This window comes from Pithys albifrons, chromosome 7 (assembly GCF_047495875.1).
Source record: "Pithys albifrons albifrons isolate INPA30051 chromosome 7, PitAlb_v1, whole genome shotgun sequence".
NCBI classification, from domain to species: domain Eukaryota; kingdom Metazoa; phylum Chordata; class Aves; order Passeriformes; family Thamnophilidae; genus Pithys; species Pithys albifrons.
In genome coordinates this window covers 44,534,567-44,561,291 of record NC_092464.1, presented here as the reverse complement: position 1 = coordinate 44,561,291, position 26,725 = coordinate 44,534,567, and the positions used below count along the sequence as shown (strand labels likewise).

At 40.3% G+C, this 26,725-nt stretch overlaps 1 protein-coding gene across 2 annotated transcripts; it reads left to right on the top strand.

Moving 5' to 3' along the window:
* The first annotated feature begins 544 nt into the window (after positions 1-544).
* On the top strand, positions 545-25,690 carry TOPBP1 (DNA topoisomerase II binding protein 1). 2 transcript variants are annotated; one of them, XM_071561240.1, is made up of 28 exons: positions 545-604; positions 951-1,038; positions 1,566-1,700; positions 2,260-2,403; positions 3,166-3,347; positions 3,479-3,672; positions 4,477-4,656; positions 5,571-5,740; positions 6,287-6,450; positions 7,451-7,698; positions 7,952-8,271; positions 9,068-9,240; positions 9,867-10,078; positions 11,427-11,716; positions 13,329-13,502; positions 14,537-14,646; positions 15,530-15,653; positions 16,031-16,177; positions 16,677-16,785; positions 17,364-17,556; positions 18,703-18,851; positions 20,024-20,187; positions 21,005-21,119; positions 21,642-21,805; positions 22,696-22,836; positions 23,800-23,889; positions 24,317-24,478; positions 24,861-25,690. In XM_071561240.1, exons 2-28 carry the CDS (start codon positions 958-960, stop codon positions 25,002-25,004), a joined length of 4,479 nt encoding a protein of 1,492 aa, XP_071417341.1. In that variant the 5' UTR covers positions 545-604; positions 951-957; the 3' UTR covers positions 25,005-25,690. The 2 variants fall into 2 exon arrangements, with proteins under 2 accessions (XP_071417341.1, XP_071417340.1); XM_071561239.1 differs by having other exon boundaries at positions 18,703-18,929.
* The last annotated feature ends 1,035 nt before the right edge of the window (positions 25,691-26,725 follow it).

The window sequence follows — 26,725 nt, the reverse complement described above, 5'->3', positions numbered from 1 at the left end:
TTGATTCTGTGATTTATTTCCTTAAGAGGCTCTTCTAAAGGAGTGTCTCCCTCCAGTACGGGTATTATCAGTATTAAGCAAACAGCAGCGAGCCTTAGAGAAAGAACACTGTGGCCACTAAGAATGGAATGACGGTCCGCTGGATGCCTGGGCCAGGTGACCCCTCTTAATGACACCTTTTAATGACACAGCCAGACGTCACAGCGTTGTCAGGGAAGGTTGGGGATGCCCCAAGCCCGGCAGTGTTCCAGGCCAGGCTGCATAAAGGCATTGAGCAACGTGATCTGGTGAGAGACGGTCTTTAACATCCATAACGGTCCATCATCCTTCCATGATTCTATTCAGTCTTTTCCCTTCCATCCTTCCCCTCGGCCCCGCGCGCTCCCGCCGAGATCCAAACCCCGCGCGCAGCACCCGCCCTGGCCCCGCCCACTCCACCAGAGACCACGCCCATTCCTGGCAAGGCCACGCCCTCTCGCCAAACACCACGCCCTGCAATGTGGCCGTGCCCACTCCCGGGGCCCCCGGTCCCTCCCCGCGCCTGCGCAGTGCGAGCGCCGCCGGTTTCCCGCCCGCGGCGGAGGCGGCGGTGGGCCGGTGAAAGGTCCGGGTCGGGGGTCGGGGGTCGGGGGTCGGGGGTCGGGGGTCGGGGTCGGGGTCGGGGTCGGGGTCGGGGTCGGGGTCCGGGGTCCGGGGTCCGGGGTCCGGGGGGGCAGCGGCCGCTGTTGCCACGGTGGGAGACGGGGCTGTGGGGACGCCGAGAGCGCCGGGCACGCCCTGCCCAGCACGGGCCCCAGGGTACCTTAGGCCTCCCGGGGGGCTCTTGCCTGCCCCTCCCCTCCGTCCCCGTGGGGAGTGGGCGCCGAGACCGGGCGGTGTGGGGCGCACACGTGGGGACGGGGCCAGGGCCGAGAGGGGTGGTCAGACGCTCACCGGAATTTGCTTCTCAGTTAAAGGATGAGAAGTAGTAAGGAGCCGTTTTTTGTGAAGTTCATAAAGTCTCCTGGGAGCTCGGAGTATTTTTCCAAAGCTCTTGTGGTAAGTGGGCTTGGTCTCTCCTCTGTCCGTGGGCTTGGTGTGTTGCTGTGTGGTTTCTGTGTTGACATAGCTGGATGTGCCATACAATACGTGTGCACCCCTGAAAATAAAGCTGTTTCCATAGCACAGGTGCTTAGTATTTAATAAAGTTCGTTGAACAGGAACAATTTTGTTAAGGAAGTTATTTCAAGAAATAACTGCCATTTCAAAAGCTGTTGACATGTAGTGATGGGACATGTGATGCTGAAGGTCTGAATGGTGGTCTCTCATCTAAGCACTAAGCAAACTTAAGGAGGACACTGTGCTTTATTTCCCAGTTTGGGAGCTTAGTGGGAGCCAAAGGCACTGTGTGGCAGGATCGGGTTCTGAAAGTGTGTATGATGAATGTTCAAGTCAGAGTGTTATGAAGGCTCGAGGTATGGGAGGGACACCCATGAGGTGTTTTGCATGGTGGATTTGTTGTGAGTTGTTTTAAGGAGGTGCACTTGTGTAGTTTAATAAATGTTGTATGCATCATTTACCTGCAGTCTATAAAAGAATTCCAGTCAGAAGAACATCTCCAGATCCTTGAAGAAGAAACAGTACTCAACATAAAAGAAAATGATAAATCACTTTACATTTGTGATCCTTTCAGAGGCATGGGTTTCAGTCATCTCAAAAAGGTATGATAGCCAACAACTTAGTCCTAGCTCTATTATTCCTTTCTGGAAGCACTCATGTCCATACTTCTATCCTGCATATTCTCTCTTGCACTGAGTGAAGCAGTGGGAACTTCACCCTTTTTTTGTGTGTTCTTTAGGGGAGAAGATGGCTAGCAAAGCAGAATCACTGTTTTTAAACATGTGGAAAAATAAATAGTTCTGGTTCTCCTGGAGTCCCTAAGCTAGTTCTTACACTTTTTTTTTATCTCCTGATGAACATGATTTGGTTTGACTTGCAAAGAATTGTCTAAGTAGACAAAGATAGGCTAGCTGGAATTCTCTGGCATGTTACCCATAGCATCTGCTGCTTTTACTGAGGCCAGAAAATCTACAAGGATTGTACAGAAAATCCACAGCTGAAAATAAAACCAAAACTGTCACCTACCTGGGGGTGCTAGAGGATGGGGAGGACAGACCAAGGACCCTGCCTTTCTCGGGATTCAGGGACAAGGAAGACCTTCCTGGTACCTGTGTACCCTCTGCTTATTTTCTCTGTGCTTTTTGTGTAATTTTGTTGCAGCTGGGGTGCAGGATTGTTGGGCCACAGGTGGTCCTGTACTGCATGCAGTGCCAGCGATGCGTCCCGAGAGCCGAGTATCCCGTGTACAACATGACCATGGCTGACGTGACAGTGTCCTGTACCAGCCTTGACAAAGATGTTAGGGTAATGCCTTCCAAAAAATGGATTCTTTAGCCGATTGTCATTAATGTTTGCTTCAGAAGGCAGCAGTCACACTGTGTATGTCTAACTGTGCCTGGATTTATGGAGTCTTCTGCAGCTTGTAGACTGTGTGTAGTTCTTGTGGGAAGTTGTATGAAGAAAGAGGGAGTCTTGCAAGTATGTGTAGTATATAAATACATATGTAGTGAGATATCTGTGCATGTACATATATGTATCACATGATTATTTGCATATATAATCATATTTGAGGTGTATTGATATGGCAGTAAATACGTGTTTTAGGGATTTTTATTGACCAACTAGATGGATCACTTAACTGATTAGTTTATCTAGGTGACTGTCATGCTACAGACAACATTGCTGGTTACTCAGACTACATGGTAAAGGTTTAATATCCAGTCAGCTATGGGTTAAGTTGTTTATTGCAGAAGCTTACTTTTTGTTTACTCTGGTAGCTCTTTTGAACACTGCCTAAAATGTCCACCAATAACATTTTGCTCATACAGTGTGATTGTAATGTTTTTATTAAGGATATATATTATGATCAGTTTATCATAACTGAAAATAGAATGGAATGCTTCTATGGCTTTCATATATATCCATTTTGTCTTTTTGGAATTTTTTTTTAGGGGAAGCCATGGACAATTGAAATCCATGTTTGTTTGGGGGTTTTTTTAAGGTGAACATGACTGTCCTGTAGGTTCTTTTTCTTGATAATATTCTGTAATTTTTTTGTCCATCCAGGAGGAAGTTCATAAGTATGTGCAGATGATGGGTGGATGTGTGTACAGAGACCTCAATGTGTCAGTAACTCACCTTATAGCTGGAGAAGTTGGCAGCAAGAAGTACTTGGTAGCTGCTTCTCTGAAGAAACCTATTTTGCTTCCCTCCTGGGTTAAGACATTGTGGGATAAATCTCAGCAAAGGTATGAAAAAACAGGACTGGTTTTGTTTTGGGGACTGGTAATTCTTGTGTTAACACAGGCTACTTTCTTTTTCTATTGATTTTACTGGAAGAAAACATAATCCTTTCTTTTTCTCTCTGTCATTCCTGTAGCATGATGAGGTACACGGATGTGAACATGGAAGACCACGCGTGTCCCGTGTTCCTTGGCTGCACAATTTGCGTGACCGGCTTGAACAGTTCAGACAGGAGGGAGGTGCAGCGTCTCACTGCTGAGCACGGGGGGCAGTACACAGGGCAGCTCAAGATGAATGAATGTACTCACCTCATTGTTCAAGAGCCAAAAGGTAGAACTGACACTTTCGCTTCTTGCACTGAAGTAGCGTAAATATGTGTAAACATAAGAGTTTGAACTGTCTGTGGGTCTGCTTCAGTGTTGCTCTCACTGCTTCTGTTTAGGCAATCACTGTTGTTGGAAGGAATAACACAGGGCACCCTTGCTTTGCTCTAAAGGCATGAGAAAGAGCAGAAAAGAGGAAAAAACCCCAGAGATACAGATGGTATTTAATGGAAGAAAAAAGGGTGAATCCTAGAGGGAGTAAAGAAAAGAAAACCTCATATTTTGGGGAGAGCTGGATAGGACTTAATTTACACTGTGGTTGAAATTCCATTGTGGCCTGATGTTTTTTAACTGATTATTCTTTGTGCCTTCTGAACTCCCTAGAAAGATAAAATGAAAGCTCCTTTTCCTTCCTCTTGGAAGATGAAACGATTTTAGTTTTATTGTGAGAAGTATGGAAGAGTTTTCTTTTTTTCCCAGTTTCCCTCTCCCTATGGTGAAGCATCCTGGGATTTTTTAACCTTTTTTCTTTTTTTTTGCATGCTTGAAAGCTTTTCAAAGCCTTTTTTCTTTTTTGTTTCTTTAGTGTTCTGCTATACTGTACCCATGGGCCATCCATGAGATTTTTTACTCTTAACTGGAGAAATAAGCAGCTTATCAGTAGAGTGCAGAATAACACAACTTGCACATTAAAATAAGTTATTTGAGTTTCTAAGCTTTCCTAATGTCCATCCACCCTTCAGCAATCACTGTTTGAAGCTTTAGCCTATTAGTGATTGTGATCTTTTAAAATTTTGTTTATATTTGAAAGGTCAGAAGTATGAATGTGCCAAGAAGTGGAACGTGCACTGTGTGTCTGTGCAGTGGTTTTCTGACAGCATCAAGAAAGGTTTCTGTCAGGATGAGACAATGTATAAAGTAGAGGCTGGATCAAAACTGAGTAATGCACCCAGTACATCAACACCTACAAATGATGCCAACAAGACTGACAGTAAGTAAGATATTTTAAAATATGTTAAAAGTAAGGTAGGAAACATTTATGTTAAGGAGGAAGAACTGTTTTGAGATTAGCAAGGTGCCTGCTTTTGCAATGCTGTTTGAGAGTTTGGGTTCTAGATTCTGCTTGAGTTCAAAACCCATCAGATGGCTTTTATGCACATTGAATATTCAACGTGTGTAGACTTGAAACATGTGAATGATTGTTAAAAAAATGAAATTAATTAGGTGTATGATTGTCTGCTTAAGAATCAGCAGTGTATATTTGTAGAGACCTAAAAAAGCACAACTGTTGGTGTGTTTGAAGTTTAAAGCCATTGATTGTAATGAATTTACTCTTACAGCAGTCTTGAGGAGGGGGTACAAATGCTGATTTTGAGGTTATTTTTTTTTCTTCGTATGCTTGTTTTTACTAACTCCATGCTACTAACAGAAGGAAAGTTAAAAGTATTTTGTAAGCACACATTGGTAACATGAAAGACACAGTCACCTCTAATGTCTGTGTTTACCTGCTGCTGATTCCTTCTTTTAAATCACTGAGCTTGTTGATTTCTCTGCTACAGAGAGCCCTGTTTATTTGTAAGAATATTTCTAGCAGGTGTCCACAAAACTGGAATAAACGCATTGAACATCAGTCTCATTGGCTGCTATGTCATAGCTGACATCTATTTAGGAATAAACAGGAGGTGTATAAGCACTCTTGCTAGCAAGGCCATAATCAATCTGTGTGTAAATAAACCCCTTAGTTTAACCTAAGGTTCTACTTGCCTAGTTTTTTCATTCTTCAGGCTTTACATTTCCTTGCAGCACAGTGAAATAATCTGTGGCAGTTTTGTATTTTGTTTGGTGAAGCAGTGAAGAGATGAACCAAATCTAATGCCTCTTTTTTGATTTTAATTTTATTTAAAGATCATACCCTCTCGGATGTCAGCCACATTTCCAATATCAATTTGAGTGGTGTTAATGAAACTGCATGTAGTTCTGTTACGAGCAGCAGACTGGATCCTCTTCCTGATGAGCTGGAAAACTTGGACCTAAGTTCTTTTCAAGTCCCTGAAGATTTGCTAGATGGGTGTCGAGTATGTTTAACAATTTATACTTTGAAATGCTCAGTCTTAATGTGAAAGCAACTATGTTGAAACCCTGGCACTTGCTGCTTCAGTAAATTGTTTCCATGGTCAGCAACAAATACCAGATTTATTTTGTGTCTACAGTCTGTAGCTTGTGTGTATTTGTCTACATGTGTGTGTATACTTGTATTAAATATGTAGTATAAATATAAAATTATGTATTTTCTATATTCATGGACATCAATATGTAAACACTGTAGTGAATGGATTCTAGAATTAGTGTGGAGCTTTATTTTGGGGGGGTGGTGTGTTCATAATTTTGGAGGTTCATTCCATTAGTAAACATTGAAGCTTTGCTAGATTAGTTTTCAAAGATGAATGAATCCAGTTATAAATACTTACTTTGCTGCTTCTCAGAAGCTGCACTACTATTTTCTATGTTCTGCAGCAGTTGAAACATATTCTACCAAAATGTTCTACTTTTTATTTCTTTCTTAACTTTTGTTTTAAATTAACATTTTTAAAACCTTATTCATTGCTCTGTTTTCTTTCTAGATCTATCTATGTGGGTTCAGTGGCAAGAAGTTAGACAAGATGAGAAGACTTATTAATTTTGGTGGTGGTGTTCGATTTAATCACCTTAATGAAGACATTACTCATGTCGTTTTGGGGGAAAATAACGATGAGCTGAAACACTTTTTGGACAAGACGGCTCACAGGTTGTTGTGACTATATTGCATAAGATCTCCTTACACTTTGTTTTCTTTCTCCCACCACCTTTGTGGTCCCAAGCACAGAAAGGACAGCAGCCTGTTGGAGTGAGTCCAGAGGAAGCCACCAAGAGGATTAGAGGGATGGAGCATCTCTCCTGTGAGGAAAGGCTGAGGGAACTGGATTTGTTCATCCCAGAAAAGAGAATGCTTTGGGGCAACCTAATTGTGACCTTCCAGTACCTGAAGGAGCATAAAGAGAAAGATGGAAAGGGCATGTACAAGGGCGTGTAATGACAGGACAAGGGGGAATGGCTTCAAACTAAATGAGTGTGAGTGTAGATTAGATATTAGGAATAATTTCTTTACTGTGAGGGTGGTCAGGCACTGGAACAGCTTTCCCAGGGTGGTTGTGGTTGCTTCATCACTGGCAGTGCTCAAGGCTGGGTTGGATGGGACTCTAAGCAACCTGGTCCAGTGAAAGGTGTCCCTGCCCATGCCAGGGGGTTTGGAACGAGATGATCTTTAAGGTCCCTTCCAACCCAAACCATTCTATGATTCTTTCAAATCACATACTGATTTGAACATACAAAGTAGTTCTTGATTTAAATGAGAAGACTTGCCGCTGGTGTTCATAAGTACATCCTTGTGTGCTCCTCTGTACTGTATCTTTGAGTAGCTGTGAGTCACCTCGGTGAATAGAAAAACAAATGTTCATAAGGGTGGAAAGAGGTGTTAACATCTATTTGTTAATATATTGAGGAAAAAGAAGTTGGCAAACCAGCAGTGGCAAATGTAATTTACATTATAGAAAATAGGTATGAAATGCTCTGTTCTCAGAGTGAAAGAATTGAAAAAAGTCTTGAGGTTTGTAAAATACCCAAAGCTTGTTTAGTATAGGAGTTACAGACTTCATGTGTGTGTATATACCAGTATTTGTGGAGTGGGAAATAACAATCACAGGTCTGAAACCTGCTGTAACTCGTTTCTATAACACTTTATTTTATAGGCCTCATATAGTGACAGCAAAATGGTTGCTGGAGTCATGTAGTAAAGGTTATCTATGTCCAGTGGAGCACTACATCCCTCTAAACTATCAGCTGTTGGAGAATCCAATTTTGGAGCAACCTGAAATGAAGTCTGTTCTTCCTAAAAAAAACAGTCTCTTGAAGAAAGAAGCTCTGAATGTCACACGGCACCAGAAAGCTGCTGAAGATGACTTCCTCTCTCAATATTTAAATAATGATTCTACATTAGGTATGTTCTAGGCTCAGCATACTGTAGCAAGTTTAACTGCTCATAATTAGAATCTGAGTTTGCAGGATTTGCTTATTAAAAAGCTAACCACATCTAGTATGTTCACTTCTACATTGTGTTTCAGAAATCAAATTTGAACAGGCCTATATAAAACAGTTTTTAATTAAAACCTGTCTGAAAATAGCAGAATACTGTCATTTCTTCATGAAACTGTTTTGGGTTGTCATTTGTTTATTTTTCTTTAACATTTCAGATGAAGTTGAAAAGCTAACGTCCAGAACCTTCAATGATATTACTAACTCAACTGATCAAGAAGAGAATCAATCTTCTGTCTGTAATGGTTCTTTGGGAGAGTCTTGTGCACTGACTCAGGGAGGTTTATTTGTCAGAAAGACATTTCTTCTTCTGGGCTTTGGTGAAGAGGACGAGTCCTGCCTTGCAGATGTTATAAAGGAGAACGCTGGGAAGGTTCTCCCACTGCAGAGCAGAACCATTGCGGACTATGCCGTGGTACCTTTACTGGGGTGCACAGTGAAGCCAACTGTTGGTGATGTGGTCACAAATACATGGCTGGTAAGGGAGTTGCATATTTTCAATTCCACAAGTATATAGGTATCTATTTTAGAAATTTCTCTTGTCAGAATGCAGGATTATTGGTGGCTTAAATATAAATAAGATACTGAGAGATTAGTGTAGTTTCATGTGAAATGTACTAACTGAAAGCATGCTTTAATTAAAGCCTCTGCATCTGTAGGGTGTCTTTTGTCTGTTTCGCTTCATTTTCTATCGGACTCTATTTAAACAGGACTTCATTGTCATGACTCAGAGGTCATTATGAGGTCTGACAAGTGTTATGTCTAAATGCTGAACTATAGAAGTAGCTGGTTGACTAGTAACAATTTCTTTTTATGTCTTTGCTTCTTTCATGCTTTTTATAGCTTTTTTATTTGTGGCAAGTCACCTTTATAGCTTAAAAGTCAAAAATTGCTAACTGTATTTGTCAAGAGTGGGCACATGATACAGACTACCTGCTGTTGGTATTTTTCAGTACTAGGTAACTTTCCGTGAAGTAAATCTATACAGGCCCTCAGATCACACCTTGAACTACTTCAAGGGAGTATCCAGGGTTGAAACTTAAATAACTTTAAAAGTTCTAAATAATGGCTCAGTATGTCAAACTTGACAAATTGAAGTGGTCTAGAAAAGCATTTGTCTGATTCAATGGGAAATAATTTGTCTCAGGTGTTACAATGGAAGCAGAATTGCTTGTTGCTGAGTCCATAAATGCACATGTGCAGTTGCTAAAATACTGTTGGCTTTGTTGCTGTTTGGCTTGATATACATTTTTATATCTTTTACCTTCTTTAAGATAACTTGTGTGGAACAGCAGCGCCTTTTAGATGTCCAGTCCAATCCCCTTTTCACACCAGTCCTGGTAATGGAAGGAGCTACCCCTCTGGAAGATTGTGTTCTTTCTTTTAGCCAGTTCACTGGTGCAGAGAGAGACTCCCTTGTTTACCTGGCAGGGCTGCTGGGAGCCAGGTATGTCTCCTGTCACCATTTCTTCTTCTTAGACAGCCAGTGTGCTGCCATTATCTATTTCATTTCTTCTCTACAAAGATTAAAGTTAAAGCTCTTTTGAATTCTTTTTATTTACAAAACCTGCTGTTGAAGTAATGAGATATTATTATATAGTTCTTCTATTTTCTTCTTTAAAGAAATATGGTCATTACTTGCACAGCCTAATTTCTACCAGAATATGCTCAGTCTCATATTTCCCAAGCACTGAGTCTCAGTAACTCTTTGCTCTAGAACAGAGCAATAAAAGTCAGGTCTTACAGGCCTTCTGAGTTGCTCTTCTTTTGTCCAGGAAAAGACCATTCTTCCTCTTCTTCAAAATTATTTGGTTCAACCTCATGACCAGTTATAGCACAGCATTGCTTAGGAGCTGACATGGTGAATTATTTGCTCCCAGTTCATCAGGATCTTTGAAAAACATTACAAAAAACATGTTTGGTCATTATGTGGAAAGATTGTGTTGTGTAGCTTGGAGTATGAGGTGATCTGATTTATAGGCTGTTTGAACTAAATTCTTTGCTGATGAGTTCTCAGCTCTGCCATCTTTTTGAAAGATTGTGTCAATAAACATTTTATTAATCTAATTGCAGAGTCCAAGAGTTCTTTGTGCGGAAAGCCAACATAAAAAAAGGAATGTTTGCCAGTACCCACCTTGTGGTGAGAGAACCGAATGGTTCCAAGTATGAAGCTGCGAAGAAGTGGAATTTGCCAGCAGTCACTGTAGCTTGGCTTTTGCAGTCTGCAAGGACAGGGAAGAGAGCAGATGAAAACAAGTTCTTAGTTGAAAATGCAGAGGCTGAAGGTTGGTTATTAGGGAATATGATTGTGTCTGTGTACTGTTCGTTCACCATAAAGAAGAAAGGTATGATAAATTTTTTTTTCCTAACACCTTCAAAGTATTGGAGCTAAAGGATATTTTTCCAAGTATTAACGCGGAATCAGAATGGTTTGGGTTGGAAGAGACCTTAGAGATCCCCTAGTTCCAACCGCCTGCCATGGACAGGGACACGTTCCCCTAGGTCAGGTTGCTCAGAGTAACTATATTTTTTCTGTATTTTTTTCCTGTTACTGAGTCATGATTACAGAAATGATACTGTGAGTTTTGCTGCAAGTCTGTGGAAGACTTGTGGCTATCACTCAGTTGGGATTCAAGCTCAGTGTCTCTGCTTTGTCCTTTTTTGGCACATAGGCTGCTCTGTAGCTTGGATGGGAATTGAGCTTAAACTTCATACTTGTTAGCCTGCAATGATGTGAAGCTGCTCTGTTCAGTCCTTCATGCCTACCCCATCTTCTGCTCTTTTTCCAGTTATTTCACACCTTTTATTTGGCATTATTTCTCCCATATTAAGATGCAGACTGAAATGATTTAATACTGAATGTTAGGAGACCTGTTTTAAAAGTGCCCTCATGAATTAATTATATGGGTCACTAAGTCAGAGGACGGAAGGTATGTTGTTGACATAGGCACGTCTTACCTGTATATTACATTTTCAAGGAAACAAAGTGGGGGGGCACGGGAAACAGGCATTAAAATGTAAAAGTAATTCTTGTGCTAAATCTTTTTGAGCTATTAAGATGATGAGTCACGTTTATCTAGAAGTATTTATGATGGACAAGTTAAAACACCTTGTTCCTAGCTAAATCTTGGTCCTGTTAACCCAGAGGCATAAGCGGGTGGATGTATACATGGTGACCTAAAGAGATGTGATTCAGAGGTATGAATGCAGAAGAAATCTTAAGTTGCATAGGAAGTATGGAGCCAGAGACGAGGAGTTAGCTTTAATGTTGAAAGGGAAGGTTTTGATGTGTATTACATCATTTTCTTATATTGGTATTTTGGTAGTTGTACAACATAAGTCAGCCATACTTCTGTGTGGAACTGCAGAAGTGTTAGTGGATCAGGGATTGCTTGGTCCTTTTCAGACACTTAGGGTCAAGCTCATACCTGTGGAATTCAAACTAAGTATTTAACTCAAAGAGACACTGAAGTGCTGACTTTTACAATGTAATTGTCAGTTCAGAGCATTTGTTGGGAGGGATATGAAAGAAAGGTCAAGTGAACTTCTGATTCTTTAAATAAATGTATACGATGTTTGTGTTCAAAAGAAAAACTAGTTTACTTGCTTGTCTTTTCTTTCTTTCTTTTAAAGATGCTGAGAGTTCCCTTACTCAGCTTAGCAAGACACCAGCAACTGTTAAAGATCCTGATTCAGAACAGCCTGCTTGTCTTCTTGGAGCTGGAAAAAAACCAGCTGTGACCCCACTTGATATCAACAGGTTCCAGAGTAAAGCTTTCCAGGCTGTCATCTCTCATCACATTGGGAAAACAACCCCTGTTGCACAAGGGGGACCACTACAGAAAGAACCGTCTTTGCATCTTGACACACCGTCAAAATTTCTGTCCAAGGACAAGTTGTTCAAGCCTTCTTTTGATGTAAAGGTGATTGTCTTTGCAAATTTTTCAGTCTGTAGAGCCAGTGCTGTTAAAGATGTGCATAAACTTCAAAGCAGCACAGAGACCTGTGCTTATCCATTTTTATGGTGTTCACATACAGACTTTCCGTTTTGAATAAAGCCAGGAAAACTATTTATATAGTTTTAGTTAGTGACCTGTGGACAAAAATTGTTGACTAGTAGTTGCTATAATGTCCTTAACAAAGCTCCTTTGTGCTTATTGCATCATATGCTTTTGTGTCGTACACCTCAGTACACAGTCTGTGTTCTCTGCATCTAAAGACTGAGAATTGTAATAAGGCAGCTTATAATTGGCTGTAGGTATTTGGAAACAAGTGTGTGCTTATTTTACGATGAAATGTTACTTTAATTATGTGTTTTAATGTAACAGCGTTACAGCAATTAGGAAGCTGTTACTGCAGATTGAAAAATACATTGGAGTTTTGGGTTCAGTGTCTCATTCTGAAGGCCACAAAAGGCTAGAAAACCCAGCCTAAGAAAACCCTGACACTGAGGGAATATCCGTGCTGGAACAGCTCTTGAATGCCTCAAGTGTGCTTTGGAAGGCTTCAGGTTTGTTTTTCATTGTCAAGGCCTTAACTGAAAGATCAAAGCACCAAATTCCTGCAAAGCTGTTCGGTTTTTTGGGGGGTTGTTTGTGAGTTGGCTATTTTGTTGTGGTTTGCATATGTTGCAAACCCCATGTTCCCTTATCGTGTTCTGCTTCATGAAGAGAACACTTCCAGAAGACCTTTGAGCAGTCTTTTAGTACTTAAAGAGAGCCTACAAAGAAAGATGGAGAGGGACTTCTTACAAGGGCGTGTAGTGACAGCACAGGGGATAATGCCTTCAAACTAAAAGTGTAAGTTTAGATTAGATACTAGGAAGAAATTCTTTACTGTGAGGGTGGTGAGGCACTGGAACAGGTTGTCCAGAGAAGTCATGGGTGCTCCTTTGCTGGCAGTCTTCAAGGCCAGGTTGGATGGGGCTCTGAGCAACCTGGTCTAGTGAAAGGTGTCCCTGCTAATGGTTGTGGGAGTTGGAATGAGATGATAAACTATAAGGTCCCTTTCAACCCAAACCATTCTGTGAGTGACCGAATCTGTGATTCAGTTGGTATTCTGCTTTTCAAAATCCTAATAGTTTACCAGTCTGATAATTTTCAAAAGCAAGATATTCTAGACCAAAATTTGTCTTTTTTTTAAAAAACGGACAGTATGAAATGATATTTTAAGGGTGCAGGTAAAATCACATACTCATATAGGATTCTTGTGGAGTGAGGTATAAAGTAATTGGTTGGAATTGGGAATACCTGGATTTGGCCACTGGCTTTTCCACTGAGGGCAGTTTTCAGTGATGGCAGTGAAAAGAGATTAATAAACTGTTTTCTTCTTGTTTTGCTTATGCAGCCTCTTAAGGTTAGGATTGTCTTACTGCTTTTGTGCAGTGGTACTACAGCTGCACTTGGTAGCTGCTCCTGTAGTACAGTGTCCTGGTTTAGGAGTGGAAAGTCTAACTACAGACTGTATTTGTGAAACTTGAGTGAGAATTTTGTGAAGTGCTCATGAAAGTCAGTCAGTATCTTTTGTTTTTGGTAGGATGCTCTGGCAGCTTTGGAAACTCCAAGAGGTCCCAATCAAAAAACCAGGAAACCGAGCACACCTCTCTCTGAAGTCATTGGCAGAAACTTGAAACTGGCACTGGCAAACAGCTCAAGGCATGCAGCAGCTGTTACTGCCAGCCCTCAGTTAGCTGCTGCACAGCCAGAAGAGGTAGGAAATTTTGGAGTTTAATTTCTGGAGCATAGCTTCAATTAAGAAAAAGCCACATCTTTTTGTGATCTGAGTACAAAGGAGTTTGTGATGTGTGACCTATCTGAGTACAAATCCATATGATTGATAAAGGAACAGTTAAAGAAAGGTAAGATAGAAGAATTTCCTCATAGAAGGCAAAGAATTTTAAACCCTCTTTGTACTGTCTGTACAACTGTCTTGGATATTAGCCAGTTGCTACGTGACATGGCATATAAATATGTACCAATTTAGACTTGGTAGTATTGGAATGAGACAATTTCATCACACTTAAGAAATTCCCAGGCTCCAGCTGAACAGGGTTAGATATTTTGTCTTGGACTAAAGTTAGGAGTTCTTTTTTGATGTATGTGTTTTCCTGCCTTCCTCTGTAAGGTGCTGCTCTTGTGCTTACTAGGAAGCACAAGATGTGATCAGATCCTCACTTCTAAAGAGATACCAAGTTATTCTTTCTTGTAATCATCTTACCTCTGCAGTCTAATCCACCCTAGTGACAGAAAACAAAAATATGTAGGAGGAAGGGGAACATTTATGTATTGCTTGCCTTGTAAGTACCATTTACAGCAGAGTAGGGGCAGGAAAGCTAATGACTTTCAGAAAGGGAAGGCTGTCACTTCTTTTTTTGTAGCTTCTTATTCTTACTTTTCTCATTCCAGTACAGTGAAATACTTAAGTGGCATCAGCTTTGCTAATTCCCTAATTTCAGTGTTCAGGAAGTGTTCAGTCTGTGATGAAAGGAGCAGAATATGCTCTTTGGAGATTGGCTGAAAGGGAATCTTTTGTCTTGGAATTCCTAGTGTATGGTATGATAATAGTGCCGGGCTTTGACCATGGAGTTGGGGAGAAGCAAAAATAGAGGAAGCGTGTTCTTTCTTACCTTTGTTGTTATTGCATCTTTTTCTTTAATATTTAGTGTAGCATGCAGTATTTTTGTTATTGATACAGAAACCTTCCAGTAGTGACTCTCCTGTTTTTTATCCCTGCTGTTTGACCAGGAAGAAGAGCCCAAGCCTCTCGCTGACGTTGTGATATGTGTTAGTAAAAAACTTGATAAGAGGCAAAGGGAACTGAATGCAGTAGCAGCTTCTCTTGGAGCAGACTACAGGTATCAACCAATACAAACGGCTTCTAGGCTTCTGCACTGATGTGATTTGTAATAAATACGAGTCTTTGCATTCTAATAGGCCTTTTGCTATAGCTAAACATTAAATTTCACCATCTTAAATAGCAAAGTCATCCTCTTCTAATGCAAAATAAGACCATCTTTCCCTGCCACATTCCAGTCTCTGTGTTGCTGATAAGTCTGTCTTGGAAAGTCTTCCTGAACTGCAGATTTTTTTTAATTTTTCTTCTTCATATGTGAAGAAGTTTACCTTTTGGATGGTTTAACATTTGCTTTATATTTTACATTCTCATTCTGATGTGACTTTGTGTTTGTTTCTCCCTGGCTCAAAATGAATTATTTCCTGGATCTTAAGCATGACTATGTCAATCCTACAAAAGCTTAGGAAAAATAGGTTGTCATGAAGAGAACCTAAAAACTAATATTTGTGATTTAATACAGAATTCTGCTTACACTAAATCTGATTTATGTGTTTTGCTACTGACTTATATATGTAAGTGTTATTCATGATGTGAAGGAAGTTCACTTATGTTTGGTAGTAGGTTAGAAATGCTGAAGATAACTTGCATTTGATAGCAAATACTAGTTTTTATCAGTTTAAATGTTAGAATTCCTCATTTTGTTTATTTTGAACTTCAAGAATCAGTATTTCACTTGCAGCTCAATATAACAGAAGAAAAAGCTCTCATCCTGAGTCACACATTCTTTTCTGAAACTGATTTAAAACTCCACTTAACTTGAATAAAAACAAAACAAAAACTGAAGCAAAACACCTCCTCTTCCATATGTTTATCCAATTTAGTTTTATTTTCTTCAGTAATGCTTTTAATTTTGTCTTCAGGTTGTATTCTGTTTTCTTTTCTAGGTGGTGCTTTGATGAAACAGTAACACACTTCATCTACAAGGGAGGACAGAATGACAACAATAAGGAGTACAAATCTGTTAAAGAACGGGGTATACATATTGTTTCAGAACACTGGCTTTTAGAGGTATGAAACTTGCTTTGTTCCCTTTATAAAAGTGAGGGGAAATGGAGGCTTAAAACCAGTTATATGGCAGTGGGTTTTCTGTATGCATTTATACTGCACATGTATAGGGACTGATGTTTTGCATTCTGTTTTGAACTAATAAATTGAGTGACCTGTTTTCACTGATCTACTTTTACCTTGTTCTCTATGAGGAGAAAACAATTTCTCTTCCGCTGCACACTTCTGCTACGTGTTTCCCAGAATGTCAGCCACCTTTCTCCCCTGGTGTAAAGTGATGATTTTGGCAGATATATTGTACTTTTCCTGTGTTTAGGTGTGAAATTTCTTGTATCTCAATTAGTTCCTCACTTTTCTCTTGTTAACTGATGTAATTACAGAGTGCCCAGGCATATAAACGGCTTCCCGAATCTCTCTTTCCTCACACTTATAATCCCAAAATGAGCCTGGACATCAGTGCAGTGCAAGATGTCAGTCTCTCCTCCTCCAGTAAACTACCATCAACTGGAAACCCAGCAGAGAATGAGGTATGATGTGTGATAGAAATTCATGTTCGATGAAGTCATTTGCTTCAGTTAATGGTTATATTAATATACTATTAAAAATGTTGATGCTTATTCAGCAATGTCCTAAATCAGGTTTAACTATTAGTTAATAGTAGCTATTGCAGATATTCCTCAAGGTTTTTTTGCACTTGTGATGTTCCTTTTCTAGGGTGAGGGAGGGATACACAGACTTTTCAGGATTTGCTTTCCAAATCTGAGGTGATGTAGGTTCAGTCTTTGCCTCCTCTTGTGGGTAATGATATCTAAAGTGTGAACTTACCATAGCAGACATTTAGACTGCAGAAAAGGAGTTGTCACTGATGATACTGTTCACTATTCTACTGTCATTGCAGTAGCAGAAAAATTAGAATTTACACTAAGGCAAGATTAATAATCTTCAGAATTTATACAAGTGCCAAACATGGTTAAAAAGCAAAAAATTTTGGTATATAAGGAATCTATTTGTCTTCATTGGTTTTAGATTATTCCAGTGGATGAAGATGATGCTGAAGATGATGTAACTACTGACCAAATAAAGGAAACAGTCACTACAGGGGAAGAACAAATTGTAACCAGTGAATCCAAAGGAGGTAAATGTAAATCACTGCTTTCAGAATGTTTCTGGTAAACAAAACTATCAATAGGAGCCTTTTAGAGTTTCAGGTGCTGAGTGTTAAGATCTCTAAGCTTTCGGTAGCATATTTATATATGGGTCAAGTACAGCTATTGTTGCTGGATGTGAGGAAAGGGTTTTCCTCTCTATTTTAAAGAATTTGACAGCCCACAAGGAAACTATGATTATCCATTTGAAAGCACTTAATTGCTGGGGTTTTTTGTTTTTTAAAACACCGAAGTTCGTCTTTAACATGACAAATTGCTGTTTTGGAGTGTATATTATGTAAATAAACGTGTGTATACAAAGTTAGATCCTGTGAGCAGATTCAGAAGTGAGCCAAATGGAGATTTCTTGTGCCTAAGAGTAGGTGACTTGGGGCATACATAGTTTTCCTAGATACTTTTTTTCTCTCCTTAATATACAGTCTTCATCCCAGTGCAAGGGGAAGTTGACTGGAATTTCAGTTTTCACTGAAACAGTGAACAGTCATTCACTTTTCACTTGTTGCAATATAACAGTCATGATATTATGAGTTTTGTTCCTTCTCTTAAGTTTTAACCCAAGCACTAGAAATGAGAGAGAACTTCCAAAGGCAGCTGCAGGAGCTCATGTCTGCCACATCACTGGTGAAACCACAAGGGCAAAGAAGATCCCTTTCAAGGAGCAGTTTTGATGGTTCTCCAGCCACTCCTGATAGCACACGGTCTGTGCGAAATGGCCGCAGTAGGGTCTTGGAAGCTCTAAGGTATTGATTTGTGTTTCAGAGTATCTTATCTTATCCTCTCTGTGCTTGTTTAGACAGTCATTGAAACATGAATGGGTCTCCAGGGTTTTCAAATGTATTGTCTGTTTCTACTGATGTTGCTTCTCTTACAGTTTAGAATCTTTAGCTGGATGTGCTCGATAAAGTTAAAATGTTGTCTTAATTCATAGTGGGTACCTTTTGTTTTTCAAAACCTCACAGAATAGTATGATTGGTAGGGCAGTCCCATGGTGTAAAGGAGAGCACTCTGAACTCTGAATCCCAAGGACGTGAGTTCAAGTCTCAGTAGGGACCATTCCCTGGCAGTTCAAAGCCTCCCTGCCATCTCATCCCGTCAGATCTCGGATGCTGAGCAGGGTCAGTACCGGGTGCTGTGACAGTCCCGAGGACTTCACTGTCACTGTCCAAGCTTGCTCGGCCGTGGCAAATGGACCTCAGGACTTAAATGGTGGGGCCAGTTCTGTGCATGCTGTGCCTGACCTAAAAAATCCACTGCACAGGCTGGAAGGGCATGTGGGGAGAGCCCTGCCCAAATCTGCGTTTGCAATGTCTGGCCATCCATCCATACATACACATACTGTGATTGGTTTTCAGATGAATTATGCCAACAGGTTTACTTCTTTTTTTCTTCATATTAGTTAGTGTTCTTGCACAGTCTGAAGAAAGCAATGCTGCGATATTTCAGCATGTAGATCATATACAAGTAGTAGGTATTCAACCTCTGAATGGTTCTTCTCTTTTATTTTTCTTTTCTTTATAAACAGAGAATAGGATTTGAACTCTATCAATGCTGAGGTACAGTAAGAAAGTAATGGAAGCCTTGCAAAATTATTCATTTAGCTTGCTGTTCATTTGCAAATAAATAGGCTCAGTAAAGAGTAAGGTACACTGATTTTTGTAATAACTTATTAATATGCACATAATAAAAACATCTACTGATACTTCATGTGCCTTTCTTCAGCCAAGCTGACACTTGGATTCACAAAATCAGGGTGCCAGAATAGCTTTTATACTGAAATTTTCCCCTCTCCTAGCCATGATTTCTAATAACGAGGTCACTTGGATGCCTTTTAGAACAGTAGTCTTCTGTAAAATGAGTATTTAAGACACCTGTGCTTTTTCCCTTAGGCAGTCCCGTCAGGCACTCATGGATATAAACACCGAGCCATCCCAGAGTGAGCAGATCATCTGGGACGATCCTACTGCGAGGGAGGAGAGAGCAAGACTTGTCAGCAACTTTCAGTGGCCTAATAGTCCTTCCCAGTACACTGATCAAGGTCACAGTAATGCCAATAAGAACATGGATGAGTCTGCCCTTAGAGGATCTGTACCTGATGCAGAGATTGCTGGTATAGGTAAAATCAGAAATGCAGTATCCTCTAACAGCACCCATTTGATCTCTGAGACCTTTAAAATACAGTTTTACATCTTTGAGAGAACCTTTCCTATCCATTTGTGGTCAAATGACAGGGCAATACCTATCTAAAAATAGATGGCCATGGTTCCAAAAAAAAAGACCAACTTGGAAGACTCTATGACGTTTTCCAAGTTGGTTTTTTTTTGTTTGTTTGCTTTATTTTTTCTGGAACCACAGCTGGTTTCGAAGTAACAGGTAGGTATAGAGGAATTCAAATGGGAATACCAGCAGCAGAATCTTTCATTGTACTGAAAATATTCATAGGTGAAGAATGGAGTTGTAGGAAGATAAACTCAAAAACCGAGATGTGTCAAGTTGCTGGTGGACATGCTTGGGTCAGGATTCAGTGCAGATACTTTATCTATATTCCCTGTTCTTATTGAAGTCTTAAGTCTACTGCTAAGACTAAGGAAGCAACATGCTTTTTCTGCCAAAACCAGATGTTTTTCATCTGCTTTTGCTTTCTTCCTGTTCAGTGATGGCAGAATCCTTTATTTCTCTCTCCTCACTGCCTCCCTCCTGCTGCCAAGTCCTTCCCTCAGTCAACTTGTAGAGTTTCTGTTTGTGGCAATAGTCTTTCTGAAAACTGACCCATGTCCTCGAGAAGGTTGACAAAAAATAGCTAAATGCATTTGATTGATTTTTGATGTTGTTTTTGCTTAATTTGTTTTTGTTCAAGTTTTTCTGGTTTGGCTTGTTTTTTTTGGGTTTTCTTTGTTGGAGGTTTTGGGGGGTTTTTTTGGTGGGTTTTTTCCCCCACAAAATCAGTGCAGTTTAGCCAGAGAAATGAGGTTATTTGAGGTTTTCAGGTCTTTTTCAAAGCAAAGCATCCAGGGACATGAGTCTGCAATATTACAGTTGGTGGTGTGTGGTATAAGGAACAACATTTCTGTGAAAGGCAGTGGTGAAAAATAACTGTAAATGTTGTAGCAGCAGTTGTGGGGGTTTTATTTATTTTTACGTTATTTTTTACTTTATCCATAATTATATTCTGCCAAGGACAAGCCATGCAACAATGCTTTTCTTTCACAGTTCTTCCTGAGGCTGGGGGTGGAGAGGTGATTGAAGATCTAAAGAATCCTGTACATAAAGATCCTGAAACACCGATAAAAGAAAACTTGATTCCCACTCCACAGGCCCCCAGCATTGCTTTCCCACTGGCTAACCCTCCTGTGGCACCAGAGCCCAAAGAAAAGGTTTGTCATATGGAGAAATATTTATGATGATTTCTGTTCTGAAAGATGTAGTGACACTTTAAGAAATGTTGAATTTGATAGTAAATATAAAATGGGTGAATATCTGCATTTAAAATCTTAAAGTGGTTTATTTTTGTGCAGTTTGATTTTTTTTCCCCACTCCTTTCTTCGAAACTTCGAACAAATACTGTTCACTTAGAAAGATAAAGCTTGTTTGTTCAGACATGGAAAAAAGGCTGGGCCCTTGTTTCCTTGGTGGCATGTGGAATTTTGTGTTGAGGTTCAAATGGAAAATCATTTGTCTGCCAAAAACCTGGATTAAAATTCTATTTTGCTGTTGGAAAGGACAATGAGGTTAGTTTTTTGCCCACAGTGTATCATTTAATGCTCAAACTTTCAGCAGGTCTGTATCTTTAGAGGCATAATGCATCATGTTATTGGAAAGGCCCTCAAAGAATATAGAATTCAGACTTCAGAAGTCTGAATGAATGAGGCAGTGTGATAGATCAGTGCTGAGTTCCTCATGTGTTCAACCTGGCATTCAGTAGATGTGAATGGAGGATTAGTTTCTTGACAGGTTGGTTCAGCTGTGCCCTAAAGAAAGGGAGAACCAAGAGGATATGCAAGCAGGAGCCTAAGGATGATTTGATAAGATCCAAGCTTTTTCTCAAGTGATTGACAGGTTTGGTTCTGCTTTTCCCTGTATTAAGTTTAAGAAAACTTAATACAAAAATAACTCAGAATATTTGCCAGAGACACAGTCAGCTGTCAACCTAAGGTTCTGTCATATTTTCAAAATCTGTTACTGTATTTCTAGGCTGTCGCAGAAGATGAGAAGGCTGATGAAGAACCAGAAAAACACCGTAAATTTCAGCTGTCTTCTCTTAATCCTCAAGAAAGATTTGATTACTGCCATCTGATTGAGGAATTAGGTACCAGATATTTGTGAAATGCGAAGAATAGTATGTGTCTGTATGTGTCTGCTCAGCTGTGGCTCACTGCGGGAGAGAAAGGGCTTCTGTTAGTGACTCATCAGATTTGAGGTCTCAAATTTATGGCCTTCTGGCTTGTGAGACATTCTTTGAGTATAGTAGTATTATTATTATGCAACAGATCAGCTTTGCCACAAAACAGCAATGGTTTTGTCTTCTGGCAGTTTTCTTTTAGCTGTCTCCACAACAGCCTCATTCTTCACTGTTGGGAGTGCCCAGGATCTGCTGTCCTGGTGTCTCTCATTCTTGTCTGTGTTGCAGTGGCACTTACAGAGCCACTCTTTCCTGGCTGCTTCTCCTTCCTTGCCAGCTTCTGCCCATGTCATTTCAATGAGAATACTTGCAGTGTAAATTTGAGTTATTTTTATCTGAATTGAAATAATTCTCACTTTCAGTTGATTTTTTTCTGTGGTCTGCCATAACCCTTGGATAATTTGAGTCGAATTCATTCCTCATTTCAAGGTGGAGTAGTGCTTGAGAAACAGTACTTTGATCCAAGTTGCACACACATTGTTGTGGGACATCCTCTTCGAAATGAGAAATTCTTGGCTTCGATGGCGGCTGGGAAGTGGGTGCTCCATCGTTCCTACCTGGAGGCGTGCAGAGGAGCTGGCTGCTTTGTTCAGGCACGTCACCCTGCTCTTGGGACATTACTGTGCTTTACCTTGTTGCATTTATTTCAGTTTTGCACTGGTAGGAAAAGACAACCTCTCAAAACCAGCAGTTTACAGTGCCTGAGCCTTGGGAATTCTGGAGTATCCAAAGTCAGGGAAATTTGTGTCTGAAAACTAGTTCTGGACCGAACTCCTGATATAAATTAAATACTTACACTTTTTACAGTTACTTTTGAAAATTCTGTCTTTTGAGTACTTTCTGATAAATTCTCACTGGTGTCAGCTAAATTTACATGTATTTTGTTACACCAGGAAGTAAATCTTGATCCTTTCAATAAATTAACATACATTAGTTTTTAATAAGCTGACTCTATGACCATGTGCATAAACATTTTTGAACACTAGTTCTTTCGACTCTCACTTCCCTAACTGTTACTTTTATGTTGGGTCAAGCAGTTTTTTTGCACTGACCAGGCTAACTTTAAAATAATGCCTGAGACTGTTCACATTTTCATGTAGCAAACCCCACTTTCATTCTTTTAGAAGATACTGCAGGAATATAAAGTCATTGGTGTGCAGTGTGGTGAGTTGCTTTCCCTGCTGGTTAATTCCATTGTAGGTAACTGCAGTGTGAATCTGGTTGTGTACACGACTTGATGTCACAGAAAACATGAGTTGATTTAGATACATATGTGCAATTTAGAGCCATATCTTTAATTTCACCGAGCTGTTTTGGCCAAATGTAACCTGTATATAAAGCTAGAATGAGGTGGAATTTGTTCTGGGGTTTTGTTTTGTTGCTGGTTTGGTTTTTTTTCTTTTGGTGTGGGTTTTTAAAATCTGATTTTCTGCTTATGAAGTTGGCAGGACTGCTTTGTAATTCAAGCTTATGGTTGTTCCAGGAAGAAGATTATGAGTGGGGAAGTAATTCCATACTTAATGTTTTGCCTGCAATCAATGTGAACCAGAAGAAACTAGCACTGGCAGCCATGAGGTGGAGGAAAAAAATTCATAAAGGAAGGCGAGAAACGGGTACTGTTGAGGTATATAGATGCTCCTGTAAGTTGCACAGATGCAAGTTGTACCGTGTGGGTGGACAGGACAGGGATTGTCACCAAGAAACTTGGAGACTTAACTGGCAGGGAAAGGTAACCTGTCCTGTTATCAAGGAACAAAATGTCTTGTCTGGATATATTCTAGTTATGTAATTTTGTTTTGCAAAACTAGAATGTGGCTACTTATATATGTAAACATCCCATAGCCAGGAAGATGATGCTTGTGCTTCAGAGCTCCGAGTGGGGAGCCAACCTCACTCAGCTTTATGAGGAAACCACAACTGGTACTGGTACCTTTCCTAAAGCACCTTTTAAGATTTTTGCAGTGCAAGTTCCATAGTCTTTCAGTGACATTTTTGGAAGTGGGACTTGAACTCCCCAAATTAACTCGTCTCTCAGATCAGGCATTGCAGTAGAGTGTTCATTGGAAGGTGGTGTTTCAGTTATGTCAGGGTAAATCTTGACTTGCATGTGTTTTGCAGTAATCTTTTTACAATGAACTCTTGGGGCAAATCCTCCATACTCCTTGCCTGCTTGGAAACCCCTGTGTTTGCAGGAGGCAACCAGTGCCTCGGTGCTGTTGCTGTATCTGAGTGCATGGTGGGGGAACAGGGGTAAATGTTGCCTCCAAGTAACTTTTTTTTAAGGTTAAGTTTCTATAAATGTGTCAGGTGTTCTGGAAAATGTACTCATTGCCAAGGGTCTTCTCATAGATTGGTTTGCTCATCTTGCTGTGCAGGCTGTGGGAGTTTGGTGACAAGTTGTCTGACTGTGGCCCAATAGCTGTATGTTCTGTGGAATTTTTTCTGGCATTTACACTTAAAGACAAAACTAGGTAATTCCAAGTCCTTTATCTGGTGGATATTCTCAGAAGGGGCAAAGTGAAAATGCAATAAGTCTTTGTACTTTTGCAGTACCAGCGAACTTTTGACTAAATTGTCTTTTATCTAGGGAGCTTTCAGTGGCTGGAAAGTGATCCTGAATGTTGATCAAACAAAGGAAGCAGGATTCAAGCGCCTTCTTCAGTCAGGAGGAGCAAAAGTATGTAATTGTTTGAAAAAAATAATGAAATATGTTTAACTTTTTTCTTTCTGTTAAACTGTGCTGGGCATTTTTCAGGTCAGTAAAAGGTCTTAATGAACAAAATTGCTTACACAGCATAGCAGAGACATGGTCAAAGGGTGGGAGAAAAGAGCTATGTTGTCTTCACTTTGCAAGTGGTCAGACAGAGCAGCATGTCTGAGGTCACACAAGTCAGTAGTGCTGGTGGGAATTGAGGATAGTTTCTATGCCCTGCTCTGATGAGAAAGATCACCCTCTGGGAAGGTGTGTGATGGTATAGAATGCAGCTGTAAATGGTAGTTTGTTTCCCATTGGTTGTGAAGTGAAATTGAAGATCATGAGCTGCCATTTGTCTTGGGGAAGAAACACAAAAGTAAACTCATGTGTCTGTGTGTTTTGTCTGTAGGTGTTTTCTGGTCATTCTGTGTCTCTCTTTAAAGAAGCGACTCACCTCTTTGCTGACTTCAGTAAGCTGAAGCCAGAGGACACCAGAGTCAACGTGGCAGAGGCAGCAGCCCAGGGAGTGAACTGCCTGAAGCCAGAGTACATAGCTGACTACCTCATCCAGGTGTGCATTCCTGAGGGTGCTCTCCACAACCCTGTGGGCAGTGGGACAGGCCCCTCACCTCCCTCTGCCCCAGCCTCCTGAACCCTCTGGAAGGGACTGCTTCTCCATCAGTCACGTGCCTCCTTTGTCAGGAAATGTGGCCACGGAGTGCCTTTGCTGAGTGCTTTGATCTGGGGCCTCAAATTTAAGTGCTGTAACATGACTTGTTCTGGTGCTGGCAGTGGGATCTGGAGGGTATGGAACTGCTCACAAAACATTTTCACAATAGAGGTGTGCGATGTTCATTTTCCCATTTTCAGTATTAGGTAACTAGTGAGCTGTTTCTTCCTTCTCAGAATCTTCTTGAACTAACCCACTTGTATTTTTTTCCCCTCTGTTGAAGGATCCACCTCCCCCTATGGATTCTTACTTCCTGCCAGAAGCTGAGTCTTACCTTCAGAATCACACAGATCTTGGAACTGGATTATCACAGAAGAGAAAAGCACCAGCAGAAATGAGCAGAGTCAAGCGATCCAGACTACACTGAGCAAATTCTTCACTTTTACTTTGTACATTTTTAAAATCATATTTATATTTCTTCATTATCACCAAAAAATTAAAAACTTTGAGTTTCACTTCTAATTTGTCCTGAGATTAAAACAATTTTATAGTAATACTCATAGGAAAGATTGCTTTGGTTACAAGTAGCATGTGAAAATGTGGCAATAACTCATCCAAAAAATTGTCTCCAAAATGTCCAAACTATCCTACTAATGATTTTGTTTGGGAACACCATTGTATAATAGTAGTTAAAAAATACGTCCTAAGATGATTATCAAATCTTTTATCTGTGCCTTGTGGGGAAAATACCACTTGCTAAGAACTTTCTTCCATTTCTTCTACAGTAATGGACTTAGATTTTGCATTAATACATTAAGTTTTCCTCTTTTGGTATTTTCTCTTGGAGGGGAAAGGGAAACCAGACAAAAAGAACTGGCATGTAAATATTTGTACTTACTGAGGGTGCAATAAATTATTTCTGTAGATCAGAGGTGCTGATATCCTGAGTGCTAATGAATCTGCTCAACACACACAGAGCCAAGAGGTGAAGTTTGTCTGACCATGCTCCCTGTTTGAGTCTGTGACAGGAACCAGAGCCAAAGACTTTAGTTTCCGGCAGCTGGAGACATTCTTAGTCAGACAACCACAATATCTGACAGTGTTTGGCCTTTCAGTAACTGGGATCTAGGTCTCTATTTACTGAACTTAGTGTATGTGAGTCTGTGCTCATGGAATCTGAAGAGCTGTATTTAAGCAGCTGGGATTGCTGCAGTCTGTTGGAACAGAAAAGCACAGCATCCAGTGGCACAGGACCAGTGGCCTTGTCTGGGATAATGTATGTAACAGCTGAAGCCTATTTAATTCACCTCTATTTTGTTTTGAAGGCAGAGGTGTGTTCTACTTTTGTTTTCTAACTGCTGAATACTGTTATGTACAAAGTCTTTGCATCAGTATCTGTTGCAGGGCCAAGCAAGAAGCATCAGCCTTGTACAACCTGGAGAATCCCACCCTGTAGAGGAGAATTAACCCTTTGCTGCTGGGGAAAGGGACGAATGTTCTGTCGGTCTTCAGGTGAGAGAGAACAGGAAGGCAGCTTGTTTTTATGTGCAAGGCTGTGCTTCCTCCTTCTGCTTCCTACTTCAGTGCAGTGGATGTTTTGTCAGTCAGCTCTGCAACCTGCTGTAAGGATGACCTGAAGAATTGTCAGGAAGGATTACAAATGAGTGTGAGGGATTTGATTTTTTTTTAGAACGTGAAAATGGCCCCTATCAGTGGGATCCTAGGAGTGACAAGATTGCCATGTTGAGTTGCAGTGACTACAGTCTTATCATCTGATTTGCTTTTTTTGCTTATAACAGCTTGATCATTTTTGCTAGTTGTGGACGTCAAACATCTCTGACTTGTTCCAAATCCACATACTGAAAATAATGCTGTTAATGCCTTGTATCACATTTTTAATTAACTTTAACTGTGAATTAACTGATTTTCTCATATTTCACTCTGTTCTACCTCTGAAATGCTGCTTTGCATTGTAGGCATTTTAAATAGGTGTGAATATTACCTGGCCAGAAGCTGCTGTGTAAGGGTGGTGCTGCAATTCTCACTTTACAGATTAAAAAAAAATCATTCCCTGACCCACTTAGCTAAGTTTTAAAGAAGTTTTGGAGAAACACAGTTCCACTTCAGCTGGCTGAGAATCCTGGGGGC